This window comes from Sinohyriopsis cumingii, chromosome 12 (genome assembly GCF_028554795.1).
Source record: "Sinohyriopsis cumingii isolate HCF-2022 chromosome 12, ASM2855479v2, whole genome shotgun sequence".
NCBI lineage: Eukaryota > Metazoa > Mollusca > Bivalvia > Unionida > Unionidae > Sinohyriopsis > Sinohyriopsis cumingii.
In genome coordinates, this window is record NC_142972.1 from 99,196,998 (window position 1) to 99,220,089 (window position 23,092).

The 23,092-nt window shown below is 35.2% G+C and overlaps 1 protein-coding gene across 1 annotated transcript in view; it reads right to left on the reverse strand.

The window, feature by feature from the left end:
- The window catches only part of LOC149787072 (uncharacterized), a 166,171-nt gene that overhangs the window by 82,978 nt on the left and 60,101 nt on the right, over positions 1 to 23,092 (reverse strand). The window contains exons 2-3 of the mRNA XM_089977600.1: positions 17,119 to 17,315; positions 15,774 to 15,934 (exon numbers count right to left, since the gene is read on the reverse strand). Of these exons, the coding sequence (XP_089833726.1) occupies positions 15,774 to 15,846 (73 nt within the window). The 5' untranslated portion in view covers positions 15,847 to 15,934; positions 17,119 to 17,315. The remainder of the gene's footprint in view (positions 1 to 15,773; positions 15,935 to 17,118; positions 17,316 to 23,092) is intronic.

Genomic DNA, 23,092 nt, shown 5'->3' on the forward strand with positions numbered 1-23,092 from the left:
TAACCTAAACGAGGATCACTATTCTTATAGTCCCCATCGAGTGAAGATGGAGATAAACAATTTACGAAAAATGAAGGTAATCATCAGTGATCTGTTGAAAGAAATAAAGGAGGAGAAGGAGGATGAAGAGGAAAGGATAAGGATGAGAGCATGGAACGAAAAAATTGAAAAAGAAGAAGAAAATGAGAAGAGGAAGAAAGAAGAGGAGGAGAAGAAAGAAGAGGAGGAGAAAAGAAAGAAAGAAAAGAAGAGAAAAAGTGTAGGACAGAAAATAAGAAGCTGGTGGAGAATAGAAGAAATTAGAAGAAGAAGAAGAAAACCAAAGGCCCTTTTCAGGGCCACGCATATTTCTCGAAAAGAGAATGACTTTTCAATTGCCTACCCCTTTTTTTTTTAAAAAAAAATCCCCTTGTCCCTAAACAAGCCCAAACTCTATTCCCCATGTTAAATTCCCCTTGTACGTATATTGACCCACGATTTTTCGCCATGTTAATTCCCCTTGTACGTATATTGACCCACGATTTTTCGCCATGTTAAATTTCCATTGTACGTATATTGACCCAGGGGTGTTTTTAATGCTAATTCCCATTGTACGTTTAGTATCCCACTTCACTACTTATGTTTTAGGACAAAGAATCTTTTGAGAGCTTATCCTAGTTGTAAGTATAAAAAAGAGACATTTTGTTATTGATGGAATTTTAGTCCATTAACAATCCTGAGTTTGGAACACTCTTTGCTAAACTCAGCACCTGACTCTTTGGTGCGGAATTGAAAGCACATGTTTCAAAAAACACACGCAGGTCCAGAAAATGCCGCGGCTCGTATCCTTTCCTCTACACAGAAGCTGACATCCAGGTTTCATCTATACTGATATGGTTTGATCATGATCATGAGCACTCAAAAATTGTAAGCTATTGAATTTTTAATATCATGGTGTTTGCATATGTTTACTTTAGGAACTGAATTAGTACCATGAGACCTCCAGAACCAGACTAACATGAGGGGAAAGTGGTGCAGCATACCGCTACACTCAATATACACACGCATACAACACAAAACACACGTGAATCCATTTAAGAGATGCATCTCGATAACTCCACATGACTGTGATTTTTGTGATAATGTATTTTGTTCTGTATCATTGTGGTGACTACATCCAAGAATGGGGGATATCCGTACAAGCTGCAGAGCTACCGTTACCTGACAAAAATTTAAAAAAGTTCACTTTCACTTTCCCAATCTGAAGAGGTAACTTGCCTGATACATCCAATGTTAATGTAATTGCACGTTGTTTTTGTTTGGTTTATTTACGGCTCGCATGATGCATTATTATTATGATTTGTCCATTATTAGCTCCTTACTATTAGTATACCTGTATAATAAATTTAATTTAAAGAAATGAACTTGTCACGATAAATTGATTGAAAGTACTTTCAAATTTACATTAGGGTTACAAAGAAATGCCTTGCAGATTATCAGGGTGTACAGGTATTATCGGCGACAAGGACACTCAGTTACATTGGAGTTACCAAGAGTTGCTAGGCAATGTATCAGATTGTACAGCTATTAGAGCTGAGTACCACTAAAAATTTTGTACCGCGGTATACCGCAGTATTTAATAACTTGCCGTGATACCACGGTACACAGGAAATTATCTTAGCGATCAAATTCAATGTTCTCGGGCAGGGGCCTGACATTTTTTTCTTTTTTTTTAGTTTGCGTCTATCAATAGCTTGAAAAATATCTTGTTCTTATTTATAGGAAAATAACACCATAGTATATACATAATATGATTTAAAAAAATATTAATTATCTTTAGTGAAAAGAAAAAATATTTCACAGCACCTTCCCCATTCCCCGGGAAACCAATACATGACAAGTATTGTTTAGTAGATGAATTTGATGTGTGTATGTTAATTGTTGTATAAGTTGTGATTTAAAGCTGTAACTTGAATTGCTTGATTAAATCACATGCGTCTGACGTTTTATCAATAAAGTAAGGCGAACTTTCTGACATGAAATCACCTTATCGGTACTATAAATGAACACAAGGAGTGCAAGCGTGACCACAATCATCCGCTCGATTCGACTTTTCTCACAAGTCTTTCATCGCTTCAGAATAACAGGGAGACTGACAAAATACACATATACATTCAAAAGACAGTAACGTACCAACACATAACTCTCGGACGAACATGTCATTAATCCAATCCGGCTAATCAACCTTTATTTTCACCATTAGGGTCACAAACTCTTTCAATTAGAATCCACCAGACAGAAGTAGCCCATTCTACCACGGGCTGAATAACATGATGAAAGTAATTTCACAAGATAAAATGCTTAGCTTTCTTTTTATTTCAGACTGTATGATTTTATAATTTTATATAAATTTGCATAACAGAAAAGTATAGTTAAATTTTGGATAGTAGAAATAACGGTGTATGACGTCATCACACTTTAAATATTAAAGACGGATGCTGGACCCTGTAGATTAAAAGAAATGTGTCTGATCGATTTTCTAGATGTTGCCACCTGGTAAGATTATCTGTTGTTTGTACTGATATTTTTTTCATAACAGAAAATAATAGTGGAGAAGAAAATATGATACTTGTATGAGAGATGTACAATTTACTTGGATGATGATGATAATGATTGATAATTCATTATTCTAGTCATGGATTTTCCATCCTTCATTGATGCAAGCTGTCAGTGGCAGCTTTCAAATGGTTAGATCAACTTTCCTTCGCCTCATTGTATCTTGCAATGACAGCAGCTTGCAAAAGGTTAGATCAACTTTCCTTCTGTCTCATTGTATCTTGTAATTTGCCAATTAATGAACTGATTCTGTAGTTTGTTGTATGGCAAACGCTATGTCAGTTATTACAAGTTTTAATATTCTGTTTATAAACTTGCAGTATCACAAGTTACACAGATTGCACCTTTAATGTAGAATCAAGCACGTGGCAATTTAACATAATGCCTAATTATGACAACAGATATCGCTGTAATACGTCAATTTCTTACAATACGACTACTCCCCGGACCCTAGCAAAACGAGGTTATATCACTTTACGGCATGTTTGGGGCGTCTTATTAAAAATATTACTCGAATTATATTACCGCATTACAGTTAGCTGATTTATCAGAATATTACCATTCGGAAGAGAGGTGGCATGCAAGAAGCAGAAAACAAATTAAATGTATCAAATTGTATACACTTAGATGTATTTACACAATGTTTTATTTCCGCTGACCCTTCCCACCCATTTTCATTTGGACATATTGCCTGTGTAATTTACCACTGCCGCACGGTGGAATAATACGGTAGCCAACTACAAGCTAGGTTTAAGGTCAATTTTGTTTATATATTCTCATTCACAATGTTATCAATTTAGAGCATGTTTATTATTTTAGAGTGCAGTGCAAATTCTACTTTTTGTATCAGTAAAGACCTCATAAGGTTTGAGCTAATTTCAGATAATTGCACCTCAAGGCCACACTTTCTCTTTCTTGTTTATTCACGAGAGAGAGAGAGAGAGGGGGGGGGGAATTACCGAGATGATGATTCTGTTTATTCTCTCATCCCAATGAAATTAATTTTTAATGTTAATCTAAACGCTTTACAACATTAGACAACACCTATACGATTAAAAAAAAAAACATATATAATGATATGATTACAAATACAAACACCATGAAATTAGAAAACATAAAAACCATGCTGAGAATATTTAAGGTAGGAAACATTATTAAGTTTTTAAGTTTGTTCTTGCAGTCGAAATAAGTGAGTCTTGAGAGCACTCTTGAATGTGATCACTGTGTCTTTGTTTCTAAGTTCAGTGGGCAATTCATTCCACGTTGCTGGGCCCTAGTATACAAAAGAACGCTGTCCGTATGACTTTGTTTTCATAGTGGGAATAATGAGCATACTACTGTCGGAAGAGGAGCGTAAGTATCTTGCTGGTGTGTACACATGGGTGAGGTCGGATAGGTATGTTGGACTAGAGTCCGTCAGTGAAACTTAGCACAGAGAACAAATTTTGTGTTTGATTCTGGATCAAATGGATAGACAGTGTAGGGTACAGAGCAGCGGGGAGGTGTGCTCTGATCGTGGTACGCTAAGTATGATCCAAGCAGCTGTGTTTTGAACTTTTTGATTTTTTTGGAGTAGATATTGAGATGAACCAGAATAATTGAGTTACAATAGTCCAGTCTTGAAAGTACTAATGAACACACAAGTGTTTTAGTGGCATCAACTGAAAGATATTTACAAATGGAGCTGATGCGTCTCAGCTCAAGATATGCAGCCTTGCATATGTTCATGACATGTTGGTGCAATGTGAGAGTACTGTACAGAGTAACGCCTAGGTTTCGTACTGATTGTGTGAATGTAATGTTGGTGTTGTTGATCTTCATTGTTTGAGGTAAAATATGTGAATGAGAAAGTATTTGTATTGTAATCAGAACGGCCTCAGTTTTATCATCATTCATCTGCATCTTTTTACATGTCATCCATGATTTCACATCAGAAATGCACCATTCTACACATTGGATGGTAGCATCAACGTCAGTTGGGTGGCTAGATTTGTATATTTGGGTATCATCAGCGTACAGTTGGTGAGACACTGGATGATGATCTATGCCACTTGAGAGCATCTGAGTGTATAGAATGAAGAGAACAGGTCCAACAACAGACCCCTGTGGAACAAAACAACATAGATCAATTGGGCTGGAGTGTATTCCATTTGCAGACACAATTTGTGTCCTGTTGACCAAGTAGGACTTGAACCACAGTAAGGCTGTATCATGAATACCAAATACATGCTGGAGACTGTGAAGTAATATATCATGGTCTGTTGTGTCAAATGCTGCAGACAAATCAAAGAGGGTGAGGACTGTAATCTTTCCGCTATCCAAAGCAGAGAGAATGTCATTAACTACTTTTAGAAGAGTAGTTTCAATACTGTGGCAAGGGTGATATGCAGATTGCACCTTGCTAAAAAGACTGTTTGAATTCAGACGAGATACAAGCTGGGATAGAACAACCTTTTCTAAGATTTTTTATATGAATGGGAGATTAGAAACGGGGTGGTAGTTCTTTAAATCGTTATGGTCTAGTGTTGATTTCTTCAGCAGAGGCTTTACAATGGCAGTTTTGAAAAATGATGGGAATTCCCCTGATGAGAAAGAGGTATTAATAACATCAGTTAGTGAAGGCAATACTGGCTCTAAACACTCAAGCAGCAGTGATGTTGGAATTGAATCAAGTTCACATGACTTTGGTGCACTCTTCATCAGGAGTATCTGTACGAAATCCATAGAGACAGATTAAAAAAAGCTGCTGATGGTTGCCGCTCCAATTCTATATCCCATCTGTATGGTGATGACGAGTCAATTGAAATTGTGATGTCAAGCTTATCTCTAATGGTTTGTACTTTGTCACGGAAGAAATTTGCAAACATGTCCGGAAGGTCGACTGGAGAGAAGGTAGTTGGAAGTGGTGTGGATTTTTTCCTTGACATTAGCTTGTTAGTAATCTCGAAGAGCTCATTGCAGATAGAACTTTCCATGGTCATAGTAGTGTAGTGGGCTGATTTCGCTGCATTGAATATATTATGTGTGTGTGTGTGTGTGTGTGGTGTATTTATGATATATCACAAGATGTATACATTTTTCATTAAAAGGAAACGAGGCTAAGGCGTTCTGCAACCTATTCCTGCATTAGACCATTTTGCAATTCATTTAGCACAAAAATAGTAGTGTCAGTTCCAATACCTAATGCCAAGTCAAGCAACCAATACGTGGTGACCATAATGTGTGTGTCTTCAAGATTTCCATAGGCCATTCCTTTGAAGAATATTAAAGCAGAAACTGTTCTAAAAGTTAAGTCTGTCCAGCAATTGTTTGTTTGATTATTTCCAACAACTTATGCATTAATAAGACATCCATCAGTTTATTTTTTCTGCCAATCACCCAGAAAGTCATGGATCAAGACTGTCCGAAAACACTCTCACCTACCCAGGATACATGTATCCACTTACATTGTATCAAACCTTAAAAAATACATTGATCAGTAAAATCCTGCATTGTATAATTATCGAGTAAAATCAGGAGGTTTTTTCTCTCTCCATGTTGGTACTTATCACTAAATGAAAGACCCCACGAATACCATAACAGATCAAAAGAGTGTCCCAAAACACCATCAGCTATGCGTGTAGGCAATTAAATAAAATCAATCCAAATAAAGAGACAGTGATTAGTAAAGTTTTACCATTTATAATTATCGAGTAAGATCTGTAGAGATTTTGCTTTTGTTGATACTTGCTAAAGGAAAGACCCTAAGACTATCCCAAAACATACTCACCCACCCAGGATGCATGTATGTTACAATAACTTATGAAATACGCTGTTTTGGTGCACACACTCTCTCTCTCTCTCTTTGATCCATGGTTCCCACGCTTTTCTTAATATAAATTTCCAGGTCTTTTCCATGTCTTTTTTCCAGAATTAAATTATTTTTTTTAAGGTTTACATACGATCATTACTGAATGAAATTAAAGAATATTTTGGATTACAAAACATGCATTTTCCAAATCTGAAGCTGTTTCTTTCCAGACTCTCCAAAACACTAATGTCAAAACCACAAAATGAGTCACACGAAACAAATCTGACTATATTCCTATAAACTGGTATTTAAAGTCATTTCAATGAACAGACTACACATTCTTACTTTACTTTGCTGACCTGCATCATGTTGCTACGTGGAAACAACATAATGAGCATAAATTGTTTTGTTTCCTTTCAAACTTTTAATTCCAAAGAATTCTAGAGCAGTATATGTGCATGTTGTACAAAGTAAACAATTCCTATCACAGTATAAAAAACCCAATAAATGCAAAGTATTAGAATCATATCTTGTAATGGAAATATTGTAACCCTGAATTTATAAAATAATAAGATTTCAAGCAAGATTTTTCAACCAACCTAAACTTCTTAAGACGATTTGGTTAAAACTTCCATCATTTAAAGACATTTACAAAACGGTTGATGTACATTTTGACAAACGACCTTCATAGTTATATATTGTTGTATAAACAAGGGCTGAATTTTCTGTAAAATCAGCTTGTCTTCTTGGTGTTCAATAATCCAGTCCCCAAACATGTATTGATATATGGTCTCTTATCGCTTCTTAATATATAACAAAACTTAAAAAGGGACGACAATTTCCCATTTCTCCTGCGGTCCATTTAAGATCTGACACCAGTGCTTCATGCTACAAGTCACCGTATACTAATTTTCGTCCAAAGATCAGCTCAGAGATTCGACATTTTTCTAATCCGGGTATCCTCTAAATATTCCAACCCCATTTTTCACATATGGACATTTAGGATGGAGTGTGGGTTCAGAGCGATCACATATAAAATAAACTTGGTATCTGCCGCCACCGTAAGACAGCTTACCAGCGGGCATAGTAAATTTAAACTATGTTATATCGACTCATACCCACAGGGGCTAGTATCGTTGCTTAAAATTGACATGTCATACATGTACTATATAATAACTACAAGGGAGGGTACTTCTCTACTCTCTTGCGCGACCCATTTAAGAATAAATGCTAATATTTCAAGCTACGCTCTGCGTAGCTTAATACAATTGGTACCGATATTTAGCTCAGGCATTCGACTGTGTATCCTTATCAAAAGTTTGACTTAATATCATACATTTAAGGAATACCAAATCATTTTCCCTCGGTACCGCTAGACATGTACCTGATCTCGCCCGCTTAATATGCAGGAACAAAGCGCTGACTGGAATACTGTCCTCTCATTGGTTAAAAGAAAATGACGGCCTGTGTATTTATAAATTATTTTCAGTTGGCCAATGAGAAGGTAGTATTCCATTCAGGACGTTTGATAGGGTTACACAGTCGAATGCCTGAGCTAAACATCTGTACCAAATTTATTACGCTACGCGAAATGTGGCTTGAAATAACAGCGTTTATTCTTAAATGGGTCGTGCAAGAAAGGAGAGAAGTGTCCTCATTTGTGGTTATTATATAGTACGTGTATGAACCGTCACTTTTAAGCAACGATACGAGCCCCTGTGCTTATACCTGCATGAAATCGATAGGAAAAATATTTATATTCTCAAAAATGGCAAGTATTATAATCGCTATGTCTTTAGTCCGCTGACAGACTAGACGAAACTCAGCATTGATGAAACCTGATCCGGTACTCGCCATTTGCGTTAATAGTCATATGACTTCACAATTATCAGACAACGACATCGGAAGTCCAATAGTCACGTGATATCAACAACAATTTCTTTTTCAATGTTGTTGTACAAAATTTCAATTATATTAAATGAAAGTTTGATACCTTTTGTGAAAACCAGAAAGAACATATAATTCTCAACATTTTTATTTCGAGAACAACTACAAGAAACTTGGCCAGTCTGATTCATCAAGCGGGCTAGTCTTGTTCCCTGCTTCGTATGCTCCCTACGTGTGAGAGCACAGGTCAACTTGGTAGTCACATAATACAACAGAACTCCGGAATTGGGTCTCGGAATAAATATAATGAATTTTTTGCCCTTTCGTTTTAGTTTTTTTATTTTAACGACTTTCATTTAAATTTTTTTTTACAATATTTTAAAATAACGCTTGTGGCATTGTGTGTTCTCGTGCGATTAGCAATCGAAATTGCTAATACCAGCTCAAATTTAATCAATGCATTAGTTTTATCGTCGTTCAGCAGATTAAAGACTTAACGATTTTAATACTCGCAATTTCGGAGAAAATAAACAATTTTCGTACCGATTTCATGCAGGTGTAAATCGATTTAACAACGTTTAAGGTCTCCTGCCATCTGCTAAGCGGCTATGCTTTATCCCCATCATGTTGGCCTCTTGTGATGCTACACTAGTTTTCATACCCTCCATAATACAAGTAAGGCTATCGATCTGTGAAACAAAACGTCTACTAGATGAATCAACTGAGCGTTTGGATTGACTTAACAAATATATTTATGGCAAGCACCCAAATGATCCATGTTGCAACCTCCTAATATTCTGGCTAAAACTCCAAAAAATTAACTCACGATCAGTTTAGTTACGACTCAATTATGTAATTGTTTCGGGCGTCAAGTTGTGGAGAAAAATTCCCGGTTTTTTCCCGACTTTCTTCAATATTTGCATAATTCTATGACTTTCCTCGGTCGCGAAAAAGTTACCATTTCGCCCGACTTTTTCCGGATTTCCAGGTAGGGTGGTAACCCTGTTGATCATAGATAATTCGCTAAATTACTTTTATATTGCAAAGAGCAGCACACTTAATATGTCGGAATCGTGCGTCACTACATTCATATTTCCAAAATTCTTTAAAGTTTTTTTTTATCTTTAACACATTAACCTCTGGAGGTTTTTGTCATTTTTGCCTGAAAATCGAGTAGGAAACACATTTGAAAGCTATTTCTGAATAGACCCAAAAACACCAAAATCCCCGGTGATCTTTTAATAACATACTGGATAGTTATATTAGAAAAATTGTTTTTCATTGGCTGTTTGACTCGCGCATGAGCAGAAGGGTAAAAGTTAGAGTGGGTTTTTATGCGGTTTTTTTTTCCTAAACGGATCAATTATTTTTGTTTGAAAACCACTCTTTATTCCAAATGAACATCTTATCCGACTTTTTGCAAAGGTTCATGTGTCTTGTTGCAGTTCATACCGGTTTGCCTTAGATCTGAGACCAAAATGTCTAAAATTACGGACACAAAATCGGATTCCGACCACGGGCGAATTTTGGCTACAAAAAAGTCGAGCCCAAAAAAATGAGTTTTTTTATCTGTGTTTTGTAGTGCAACTAGATATTCCAGATTACTTGGTATCATTGTAGAGCTACATCTGTCTCCCTTTCCAGATTAACACAAACTTTAGTGTATCATGCATGACCATGACGCTACATAGCTCGGCAGTAGGTTATTACCTCCTGACCCGTTAAGTTGTCGTTAGGGGTTTATGTGTTAATGTGACAAAGAGCAGCTGAATAATTAGTCCCTAAGGGTGCTATAATTATATTTTAAAATTCTTGAACCAAATTATTAATTTTAATTGGTTTTATAATAGTAAGAATTACAATAAATAAAAGTTAAATCTCCTCTAAGATTATGTCTTTTGTCTGATTATTTCCACTTTTAGAGTCAAAGTTTTAATGGATGCAATCCAGTTTGAAAGATTTTTTTTTAAAATTTCAAATATATTCAAAGGTTGAGATTCTGTACATCAACAATGCAAATTAAGTATTAGAAAACAATCGTACACTAAATATAATACTTCTAATTGCCAGTAAACATTTTTACCATGTGATACGAACATCATTTTCCACAATGTGGTTATTTCGGATTTTGCGACAAAATATGTTCCAAAATGAGGATTGTGATAAGAATAAGAAAACCTTTCGGAACGCTTGACTTTTTTAATGTCGTTTTGCCTATAAACTTTTTTATGTGCTATTGATGTTGTTCTGAAATATATTATTTTTGCCGGGATCTTATGTACAATAGTATCACAGGAAAAGACAGACGTATGTGAGGTGCGTCAAAATGGGTGACGTATAATACGATCCTTACAATCAGGGGTCGTCTGATGAAAGCTGGTTAAGAAGAGTACGAGGGAATAAATCATTGTCATTTCTGATCCTTACTTTGCTAACATACTAATGTTTCCAAAGTAACGAGAGATGTCACTAAGAAGTATATTTCTTAAACGGTGAAAGTAAGTAATTAAGTGCGTCAAAACTGGAGTGCTATAAATTACTTAGCACATGGTTTTAGAGAACGATTAAAACTTAATTGCTAACGTACACCTTTAAAAAAGGGACTGAAAGAGTTACAATGTTTATCAACACAAAACTAATGCCGTAAAGCTCCGTTGGGAGCATTAATTATATATGCTAAATGAAAAACTTTAGAAATTTAGAGCGTCGTCTGTTGTCATAATGCCATGCTGATCTCTATTATGCCATTATGACAACAGATGGCGATACGAGTTGGAAAACAAAGACGTTGCTGATAAAACTTAGTATTTACATTGTTGCAAGGCCACATCTGTATGAAAACAGCAGTTGGAATAATGTGATTGTAATATGGCAAGTTTATTAACATAATATACAAAACCTGTAATAACTGACATAATGTTTGCCATGCGACAAACTGCAGAATCAGTTCAGTATTGGCAAACTGCAAGATACAATGAGGCAGAAATAACGTTGATCTAAGCACCTGCAAGCTGCCGTTTACAGCTTGCATCAATGAAGAATATAAAATTCATGACTAGAATTATGAATGTAGCACTTGCAAGCAGCCATTTGCAATAACGCATCAAGGAAGATAAGAAAACATACGCATATAATTATGGCGGTAATCTCCCTCCATAATATTTTTGTATGGTGATTACAGCTTTAGGCAGAACATGAACCAAACAATTTTTACACACTTTACATTCATCTGACCGACTACCTAAGTTTCACACATATTCAAATTTATATGACTGGCCATCTGTTGCTTTTGGTGTGTCTGAGTGTATTCGCGCGCAAACTTGCTGGGAAAGTCCGCTGCAGAGTTTTACAACTTGATCTAATAATGAAATTGACATCTAAGTGAGGCTAACAATTATAATACTTTATATATGATTGCTGCATTTATGTGTTTACAATTAGGTAACGTTCACTAGAATGAACTATGTGTAATAAAGGCCGAATTTGGCATATAAGTGCATTTTTTGGTCACTGTGTAGTTTGAAATTACTTGCTGGGATAACTGTGTTGGTTAATCTTGGCAAAATATTGATATTTCTCGACGTCTTATCTACTTTGATAGGTTGACATTAATTCCGAAAAGAAGTTTTTTCTTTTAGATTTAAACCTTTTAGAAAATAATATCTTTTCTCACGAAAAAAAGTTCCTTTGCACAATAATGCAAACGTTTCATGAACAAATAGTTTTTCACGAGAAAAACAATTCTTCACAAAAATGTTAATATACTGGAGAAAAAGCGTAATTTCCTTACAAAGTGAACATTTAAAAAAATTGTAATCTCCACGAAAAAGTCGAATCGTTTTTACATATTCAGCCAGGACACACATGTCTTATATGAAGGAAGGAATCATATTTTCATTAAGTTCTATTGGCTTGAGACATTTTCTGGACAAGAAGTACCCTTTTCTATGAAGAAAGTGATTTTTCGACAAAAGAAACAACTTTTCCTTATAAAAGCATTGTTTTGAAGCTTTTTCTTCGAGACAATTGCTCTGTGAACGCATGAATAACCATGATTGCTGGGTAAGTCCGCTACAGAGTTTTACAGTTTGATCCATAAATGAGTATGGCTACAATTTCCTTGGCGAAAAGGAGCCCTCATTTTATATCTCTTTTCCTCGTTCCAGACCCTCTCTTGTCAAAAGAAATTACGTGATGAAAATATAATTTTTTTGAAAACCAGATATAATCCTCCGCTGTTTTTCAACCGAATTCTCCTTCACAGAGGATACAAAGTGTATTTTCCTAGATGCAAACCCTATTTGAGCAGTGACGATTAGTCAACCACATTATTTCTAACTTTCGCAGATATCAAAATAATATCACGCATGAGCATACAACTCAAAGGCCAAATATTTTGGTCGTCAATCCGTATCGGGCACAGTAATATTGCTCCCGTCTCCCTTTTTACAAATATTTTTCCTTGTGATATCTAATTATTTCATTGTATCGATTAATAACATGATGTTTTAGGATATCAAAAATTAGTTTCGAATTTACGATACCATTAAATTAATCAGTATCATTAAATTATAATATCGACAGCTCCAACTTTTATAACTAGCGTTTACCTGTGAATAATATAGGCAAAGTTTCAGTCTCTAACCTATTTAACTACAGCTATGTTATACTTATACAATAAACAAGCCCTTGTCACATGACTTGGTTTTAAAGGTACTAAACCCGATCGTTGTTAAAATGCGTGAACTGTGGAATTTAAGTAAATCATTTGATAGCGTAGTAATCCAGACATCAAAGTCGATTAATTCCAGATTGTCGACGGTGATATGTATATTGTACGTGTACAATTGAAATTTTAACTGCCGTATATACTAGCATAAAGGTCAGAAATACAAACTTCATAGACCCAGATATGCCACGATAATGTCTAACGTTTAGGAGGAATTAGTAGAAAAAGGACAAAATATAACCTAATCTTGACCTGCTGGTGGAATATCTGGATCTATATGGTTTATAGATGGACCCGACTTATGAATGAGTACATACGGCATATATTACACAGTTGTGTGTACGGTAATGCTTTATCAGTCAAACGTCGTAATCATATTAATCTGAAATGTTAAAATATCATCAACACAGTTTACTTGTAATTATAACAAACCACCACGATAATGAATATAATACAATTATATCATTATGATTAATCTTCCCCAATAATAATAATAATAATAATAATAATGATAATAATAATGATAATAATAATAATGTCTGAAGATGGGATTGACGTAATCCTCATTCGATATAGTTTTTGGTTTTGTTATCTAGATGATCGACCACGATGCTATTTCCCGAATCGAGTAAACAACACAATACAATATGAAAATAATCGATGGAATGGCAGAGATCTGAGCAGATATAAAGCATAGAACAACCATTGCATTTAAATGCTATACATCTTTTTGCAAATAGAGTTACTATAGAATTACAAAATTAACACGAAATTCAATTAGCCTTTCTGTTACACAGACAAAACAAATTTCATCCTATAATCGAGTGACTGATCGAACTCAAATTGCCGGCATGTCAGCATCGTATGGTTGCTTCTCTTTTCCATATCATTTGACGATAGGTCGGCGTTGGCGTATATATATTTCATCTCTCTCTCTCTCTCCTCTTTACCGCTCCGGCGGCTTAAGTGTTTGGAGAGTTCGCTTCGGATGCGGCAGGTCGCGGGCTCGAACCCCTGCCAAGTCATACCAAAGACATATAAAATGGTACTAGCAGCAGCCTTGTTTGGCGCTCAGCATTAAGAGTTTAATGATATGCCCGGTTGAGGTGGTGTCAGGATAATTTGATTGGGTGGGACATAAAGTTACATGTCTGCGGCACGATGCCCCAGTGCTAGATATCAATATAAACTTTCATCGTAACCATATGACTGAAAAATTGTTAAAGCTACGTTGAAAATCCAAATAACACGCACACACTCTCTAACCTTTTAGAGTCATCAACCATCTTGGTTGCAGACTGCACTCTTTTCCACTGTACAGTACCGGTATGGAGCTATTTCTTTTCTTCCGAGTAACATATAGTACCCAGCATAAAGTACGCGCCATGTTTCTCTTCTCCTGAGATCAAACAATATCCCTACCATTTTTACGTCAGATATCGTCTATTGCAATTCATCAGAACTAAGCTATATTCAGTTCCCAACCTGAATCTGATACACAAACAATGAATTAATAAGAATTTATGTCTTTTCTAGCAGCTACTCACATTCCTAGCTGGTAACATGACACAATTAGATCTCTCAGAGAAAACATTACACCCCACTGTGAGCAGTAAATTGCTAGCTGACTATTGTATTTCGTCCGGGAACACCCACTCCCTCCTTAACTTAGACAATCAGGATTACTTTCTCTAACCGCTAAATATTTTATCGCTCCCATCGAAGTCATAATAATCTTCTCTATACTGCCTTTATTACTGACTATTCTGGAAAATATCTTTCTATGACACCTGTTTAATATGGCCCAAGATTTCCCAAAATATTTGTTCTGGGTTGTCGCAACTCTTGTCATATTTTGTTTTTTGACCTTACGTTAACATTAGCCTCTTTCACCTGCTTGACCTTTATCGAACCGACTCTAAATGAAATTTGCTTATGGCTCCATATATAGCATATCGTATCCTTCGCAGTCACCAATTTATTGCGTGCTGACCACGACAGAATGTAGTTTGAAATTACCTCTTCAAAATTTTGCAACATTGAAATCAATAATAATAATAATAATAATAATAATAATAATAATAATAATCATAATAATAATAGTAACCATCATGTAATTTTCAACATCATCAGCATCATCGTCATAATCACCATGTACGTTTTTATACCTCACACTATGCAAGTTTGGTTTAATTACGACGTTCATCGTATGATTTGTTGTCTCGTAAGGTTTGCATTTTAGCAGACATACCAGTCGTAAAGATTTTTTCTTTCTTGTTATTGACTTCATCGTTTTTCGCTGATTGTTTAATTCTGACATCTTCAACTATCTTCATTTTTAATCTGGGTCGCTTCTGAATAAGTTCACCACAACCTAGAATACTTATCAGGAAGCTTTGTTCGACTCTCACAGGTAAAGATCGCCGTTACTCACTCTGTGTGTGTGTGTGTGTGTGTGTGTGTGTGTGTGTGTGTGTGTTTAGTAAATTCGGATCCTTATGCACTATTGCCATCGGTATACGTGATTGGAGTGGGTGGGTATCTACTCGCAAAATATAAGACATTCCTTTAAATATATCAAAAGAATCAACAACATATATTGTCAAATCAATATAACGAAACAAGATTTGACATTTAATATCAAATAGTGTTACATATGTTATGGGGATATACAAATGTTACAGACAGACATATAATTATTAATTGGTATTTCACAAAGCACGAATATTTTTTAATGAAAATGTTGGTTCATACGACTTATCAGTGACATACCTGCGACTTCTAGTTCCAGAGTCCGATCTTCGAAGAAACTGAAAATATCTTCCTTTGATCTTGATGTGGCCATCGTGTCGTTCGGTCTGTGGAGCAAGACAAAGTGCTTAAGTGACGGACTTGACTTATCAACTTAACGCAGAGCTGATGTTAGGATTGTACTGCAAAAAAATAAAAATAAAAAATAAACAAATATTGGAAATTTACTGACAAATTCGGCTTAAATAACTATTTAATTTAGAAATTCTTGTAGAGATTGCATCTTGTTTCTGGAAAGGGTCTTTACAATATCAAGCATACATGCAATATTTTCCACTAATAACCAATTTGAACAATCTTGTGTACAGATAGGACAAGGTGTAGTATTGTTTTGCAGATAATTCAGATATCACTAATACTTTAATAATATAGTGAACCATCTATAGAAATAATCCAGTTTACTACCAGTTACCAATAAAATTAAAGATTGAAAAATTGGGGATACGTACATGAGCACGCGAGACGTGTGTATCATGCCTTTGCTTTTAACTTATCTGTTCTAAGGCCAAGTAAGATAATAAGGTATTTCAATTGTCGTACATAGTGCACCCTCGTTCGTCGCTATAATAGTTTAGTGGCTTGATTTATCAACAAGTTGAATTGGTACTTTTTATATCAGCTTATATCATTTAGATTTTGAATGAGATTTGTTATGAGCGACATGTGCGCATATTAATGAGACATTCTTGCAGTTTGTTGCCCGAGGGTTAGTGTTTGCCACCGTATATTTTATTTGGGTTAAACCACTAGGGGTCGATGTGTTTTTGAGTTGTATCAATCTTCAGCACACAATAGGCTATTCATCCACCGACACAATAAAATCTACTGGTGAGCTTTCTCAAATACCCGAGCTGTCCTAGCAGAGACCCAACTCACACGGACAGAGATGAGGTGTCAATGACCTGTAGAGGCGAACGCCTTAGAGACATCGGTCATAAGGGGCCCCTTCCAGAACGCTGTTTGCCACCCTATATTTATGAATTTGTGTGCAGAAAGTACCTTATGAGGTAAGGCACTATTTACCTGAAGCTTAACTCAGTTACAGAATATTTTATTAAGAATAATCATTTACTTCCAGTTATGCCTCAGTTATTAGTTTAGGAAATCTACATGAACTCGGATTGTAGGTCCTTGGAAATTTTGGGAAACATAACACCGTTAGGTTTTACAAGAATTAAAATTGGTGCTGTAAAATTGAATAGCTGCGTTATAACAACTTTATTGCAATCAAACGCATCAAATGTTTGCATTTAAATCTTTAAAATTGAATATTCCATATACTTAGGTTAAATATTATATAATTTACCATGTTATTTATATTTGGCAACGTATGTGGAATGCAGACTCAATAAACGCACTTTCGGGACATCAGCCCCACTTTTTGCAATGAGGTCCTTCATGTAGAAAATATAGCAGTGGACAATGCGGTTTTGTGTCATCCATTGTCCGGTGAAATAATCGTCTCCGCTGATCAGGATATGGTCGTATTAGCTGAAAGAGAAACTGTAGCAACCCATGCTTAATATTGAATTAAAATTAACGGAGAGTAATCAAAATATATAATGCTTGGAAGAGTTTATAATTATTACATAAATTACTGAATACGGGCGTCTGTGACCATTTTCAGCCTCACACCTCTAGAGTCTTCTATACTGGGATTTGAATCTCTCAGGCCCACGTAATCCTTCCTCACTGGAATTTATTTTTTGACATTATAGTCTACATTTTCTTTTCCGTGTATATTGATTTCGATATAAATACTACACTGTTTTCACTGAAGATTTCAAATATTCTTGTTGATATTCTATATCAATGATCACTATGAATTCTTGATTGGTGCACCCGTTAATCAAACTCAGTAAGACGTTTCTGTCAACCAATGAGATTGATAGCTGCATAACGTTAGCAATGAGAATACTCTATTCAGTAAGCATTGGATCCAAGCAATTCATTCTATAGTCAGCTTAATTGTTTCTTTTGTATAATTACTATGGGCGTTACAGAAGGAACTTTAGCGAGCAAGAGATGAAAAATAAAGGTCCTTGGTGCAACGGCGCTGACTAGAATGAACCCTGTAAACTAATGTAAACAATTTATGTTTACATTTGTCCATTATTCTAATAATAAAATCGAATTTAATGACTTGTTTGCGTATTGTTCTTACCAAGAATGTTGCAATATCAGCATATAATTATTTTCAGAACTAATTTTCTATGCATTTTTCTCCTCTGCAGTTAATTTAATAATGATACCAAAATGTGAAAACTACGATCCATTTTTGTATTGTCTTGTATGCCGTGTAGTCGCAAAAAGAAAAGATCGCTAGTTAAATATTACCAAGGCCGTAATAATGTTAATCATGCCTAAAGGTTATGGAAAATTAGTTGTATCGCCTAACTGAATAACGATTAGAATTCTTATAAAACAAGTAGCATCAAATGTGAGTAAATTTAAACTTAGTACATATTTAAGCAGGTTGACTTTTTAGTTAAAGGGTAGTCATATAGCAGATTACTTATATCGCCAGTGGTGATACAAAATAGAATCATGCATCTTTCGCGGTTTCAAATTTTTCTATTGACGACATTGTTTTATACCTTTTTTAAAAAATTAAAAGATAAAACGCAAGAATTTGTTAGAGCAGTTAATCTACGTTAATAGTGATTACTGAATTAACCAACAATTAAGCTGAACCCCACTTATTTCAGTTTGAAAAACATATTCCGATAAAAATTTGAGTACTAGACTCGAACGCCGTTTAAAGTCCTCCTCTCAAAATATGAGTAATTCTAGTGACTATCCCATTGTAATTAGGCAAGCAATTAGACATACTAAATTTACGAACATTTGGAACAATCTATAGTCTCAAAATTTTAATGTTATAGTACAAGCACCCCCTAACCATTATGTACTCTCTAACCATAGTTAATGGAAAGTTATAGCATATCCAAGCACGCATAAATGATGCGAAGATGCTTCAAGTTTTCCTAGGATTGTTGAATCGAAACACACACATCCACACCCACACCCACACGCACACGCACAGACACACACATCAAAGGTCACAATATACATTCACACCAGGAGACTAGAATACAATGTATGTGTGCATCTGCAAATCATTTGGTGAGTGCAATGAAGATCCGAGTCTGGTATGAGTGACATGTAATGTGTACTGTCGATAGGCACAATGTGTCTGGCATGGGTGGCATGTAATGTGTACTGTCGATGGGCACACTGTGCTTGGAATGTGTGAAATGCTATATGTAATGTCGATAGGCACACTGTGCTTGGGATGGGTGACATGTAACGTGTGATGTCTATTAGCACACTATGCTTGGGTTGGGAGATATGCAATAAGTTCTGTCGATGGGACCACTGTACCTTGGATGGGTAACATGTATTGTGTGCTGTCGATGGCACACTGCGCTTTCACCACAGAGAGTTGGTTTTAAACACAAATTAAGAAAGGTAACCCCTAATTACCAAGCTTGTTTGCATTTATGGAGAAATAGCCGAAATTGCTAAATATGACATACATGGATTGTGCTTCAACAATGGACGTCACTCAAAACCACACTTTTCAGAAATAGAATGCAATAATAAATATTAATGGTTAAATATAACTGAGTACAAAATTCATAAAATAACTAAAGAAAGTATAATAAGCGACCAAATTTTAACCATTGTCTTATATATATATATATATATATATATATATATATATATATATATATATATATATATATATATATATGTGGTTGCTCAAAAAAATCTTTTCTAAAGTTTTATTATTGTACTTATTGTAAACTCAGCCTACATAGCACACATTCATGCTTACTTATTCGGTTCAAAATCAGCAACAAAAAAACGTACAATATCTGTCCTTAAAACAGTCAGGAAAAACTGACCATGCAATTTCTTAAGAAAGAGAGCAGATATTTTGAACAACAAGTTGTCGTCTCAAGAAATGGCTTGTTCCAAGTTGTCGCCCCATGTATAACTGGACGTAGAACACAATTAATTTTACTATATGTTCTCTACATTTGTTTCTAACTACTGACCTTTCCACTGTGTGACGACCAATACAAATCATACGTTAATCTAAAATACCTTCAAAGATGAATTCACGGTGAAGTTCTTGTCAAAGGTTGACCTGCTCTTTTTTGAGATGCGGGACTGTCAACAAAGCAGCATGTAAACAGAACACAAATTTCACTTCCTGGTCATCACCAAATCCTTATTACTCACTGTGCACTGTCGCCGAAATACACACAGACAACAACACCCTGAGCTCATATTCCCAAGAATAAACAATTACCTTTAAATCCCTACCAAAATGCATAAAAAACTTCTATCACCACCAAAATGAGAGAAGAAACAATTTTCTAAAAATAGACTAGAACTACATTCGTGGGTACTGAACTGGAAGTATTAATTGTGACCCGATTCCAACTGGATCAAAATGCCTTTGAAGGTAATATCGTTCAACAGCATTTAAAACATTTCAAACAAGTTATGCAGTTCCAATACCGTCTCAAACACTGTCTAGATATGAATTCCTGTAACTGTGAACATATGTAATATGAACGCGTTTTTGTATAGGTTGATTGATACTTGATACACGAAAGTATTGACCGGAGAAACGTTATCATACGTGTGAATACAGGTAATATGAACATGTATGTTTGTAGTTGGACAGATACATGCAAAGTACATTGAACAAATCGTAGTTCCTCCATTGTAAATATATGTAATGTTAATTTGTATTGCCTTGTTTAGAAATCATATAACATAGACAGATACTTACAAAATATCTATAAATTCCTCAAAAAGTAAGTTCCCTGAATAATCTTGTGTGTTTTCGACTACATCCTCCTGGCAAGGTCCTGTTGCGATAAACAAACCCACAAATCACTGCAGAGAGTTTCGGAGGCATAGATCAACAAGTTCGGTCACGAATAGCTTACCTAACCGAGTTGATTTTTCTTGTTACAAACGCTGTTTGTTTCCACAAATGAAAGTTAATTAAATAAAATAATAGGGAAGAATTAAAAGGATCCAGTTGTGACCAGAAGGCTCCGATGTTTGCATCCATGTATTTCAATTTTCTTAATTAAATTCAGTCACCGGCCTACCGTAATTATTCTAATGTACGCCCCGAGGTAGTCCAATTTCCAAAGGGAGGAACGTGCTGATTATGTTATGTCTGTGTATATTTTTTGGAATATCGTACATCACTGTTTGACTAAAAACGTTCGTAAATTACATTGTTTTGATTTTTCTAACAGTCTTTGGACTCCCTGTGCACTGTTCTGATTATGTATGCATGCCACAATATATATATATATATATATATATATATATATATATATATATATATATATATATATATATATACGGATCTATAAGCCTCAATACGGTAAGAATTTCTTTTTTGGGGAGACAAGGCGGCATTTATTATAAGGGGCTTCTATTAGAATTACTCAGGTATTTGAGTCTATCTATCTATCTATCTATCTATCTGTCCCACTGTATGGCATATACTACTCGCACGAATTGAAAGTATCGTTGTCAGCTTTGTCTCTTCTTCACACCCTCGTATTACTACCACCACAAGAAGAAGAAGAAGAAGACAGATGAGGAATGAGTAGAAGTAGAATACATTCTACTACTGCTATCGCCGTTCTTATCACCAGAATCAAATCATCAAGATCCCAATTTTTTTTGAAAATGAGTCGTGTGGACATTTTTTAATACAGATAGGAAGAACTCAGACTGGTCTTCATTTCGAAATTACCAATAAATCAACAACCTGAAAATGGCCTTTGCAATATCTCTTCCTGAATAAATATCACGGAGACGTTGAACGACACTTACCTTGCTAAATATCAGAAGGACACAAACAAACAATACCAGCCTTGCCAAACATGTACATCTCAAAAGAACTGAGTACATTTTGGTGGCTAATCGTAGTTAAAGAAGATACGTCTGTACCCTGTTCAATAATGTTAAATAGAAGCCTTTATTAAACAGGTTCATGTATTATGTTTTCATCTTGTGTCAGTAAAATAGCTCTTCTCGGTCTGTTGGTTCAGTTCTATATTTATAATAAATGCTCTAGATAAAATGTCACGTACATTCTCTTTCTTCCCTTCTAAGCTAGAGGTTGGGTGGTTGGGTTTCATACTATCATGGCTGTGGGTGTTAAATCAGAACCCCAAAGAGGAACTCATTAGTGTATCTCAGTAAATTGAATCGTATCCACCGATTCATGTACTAGACAGAAAACTCGATACCGCAAAACCTTAGTTACCTCTCACTTTCAGCAACATGTTTTTACACGCGTCCTCCATTATGGTACTGGATACAAAGACTGATTCTATTGATAGGACTCGGGTCACAATTATTACATTCGGATCAGTACCCACAAACGTTGCCCTACTCTATATTTAGACCATTTCTTCATCTTTCATTCTGGAGATGATGCATGGTTTTTATTTATGCATTCTTGGTATTGCTTTCAAGGAAAATGTTCACTTGTTAGAATATGAACATTATGGTGTGGTTATCTATGTGTATATTGGTGACAATGCACAGTGAGTAATGAGTTATTGCTGCTCGTCAGGAGGTTAAATCTGTGACCCACTGGACGTTGTTTTATTAATAGTCCAGAATTTTCCAAAAATGCCGGTTGACTTATGACAAGACATGCACGTGAGTTTATCTTCAAAGATTAAAATGTGATTTATTAGGACCTGGACACATTATAAGTTCAATACTGACGAACAAATGTAGGGACTATATAGGAAAAACAACTTTGATCTAAGTCCATATGTCTGACACTAAAAAGACTAAATAAAACAGGATATGTGCAAATACTTCCATATTCCTGGTCTAAATCGACATTATATACGTACAAATATCTTAATGTGTACACTTCAACACTACAGTAAACAGTTACACAATATTTAAGTAAATAAAACAACAGCAGCAGCAAGAACGATGCATATTAATCAGGACACTTGTGTTCACAAAATTGAGGTTCTTATTTCATTTAAAAGAACGCAAATTTGAACTTACGAAATAATTTTAAAACATTGACAAATTTTCGGTACAAGAAACGATAATGAAATGCCAGTGTATATGGAAGCCACCTATTTGATATATGCGATCGTTTCGTTCTTTACCATTTTAATCTGTAATCACAAACTTATTACGTATGGGCATTAATGATTACGTTTCTTCTTTCCTGGAAAAATGAAAAAAAAAAAAAAAAC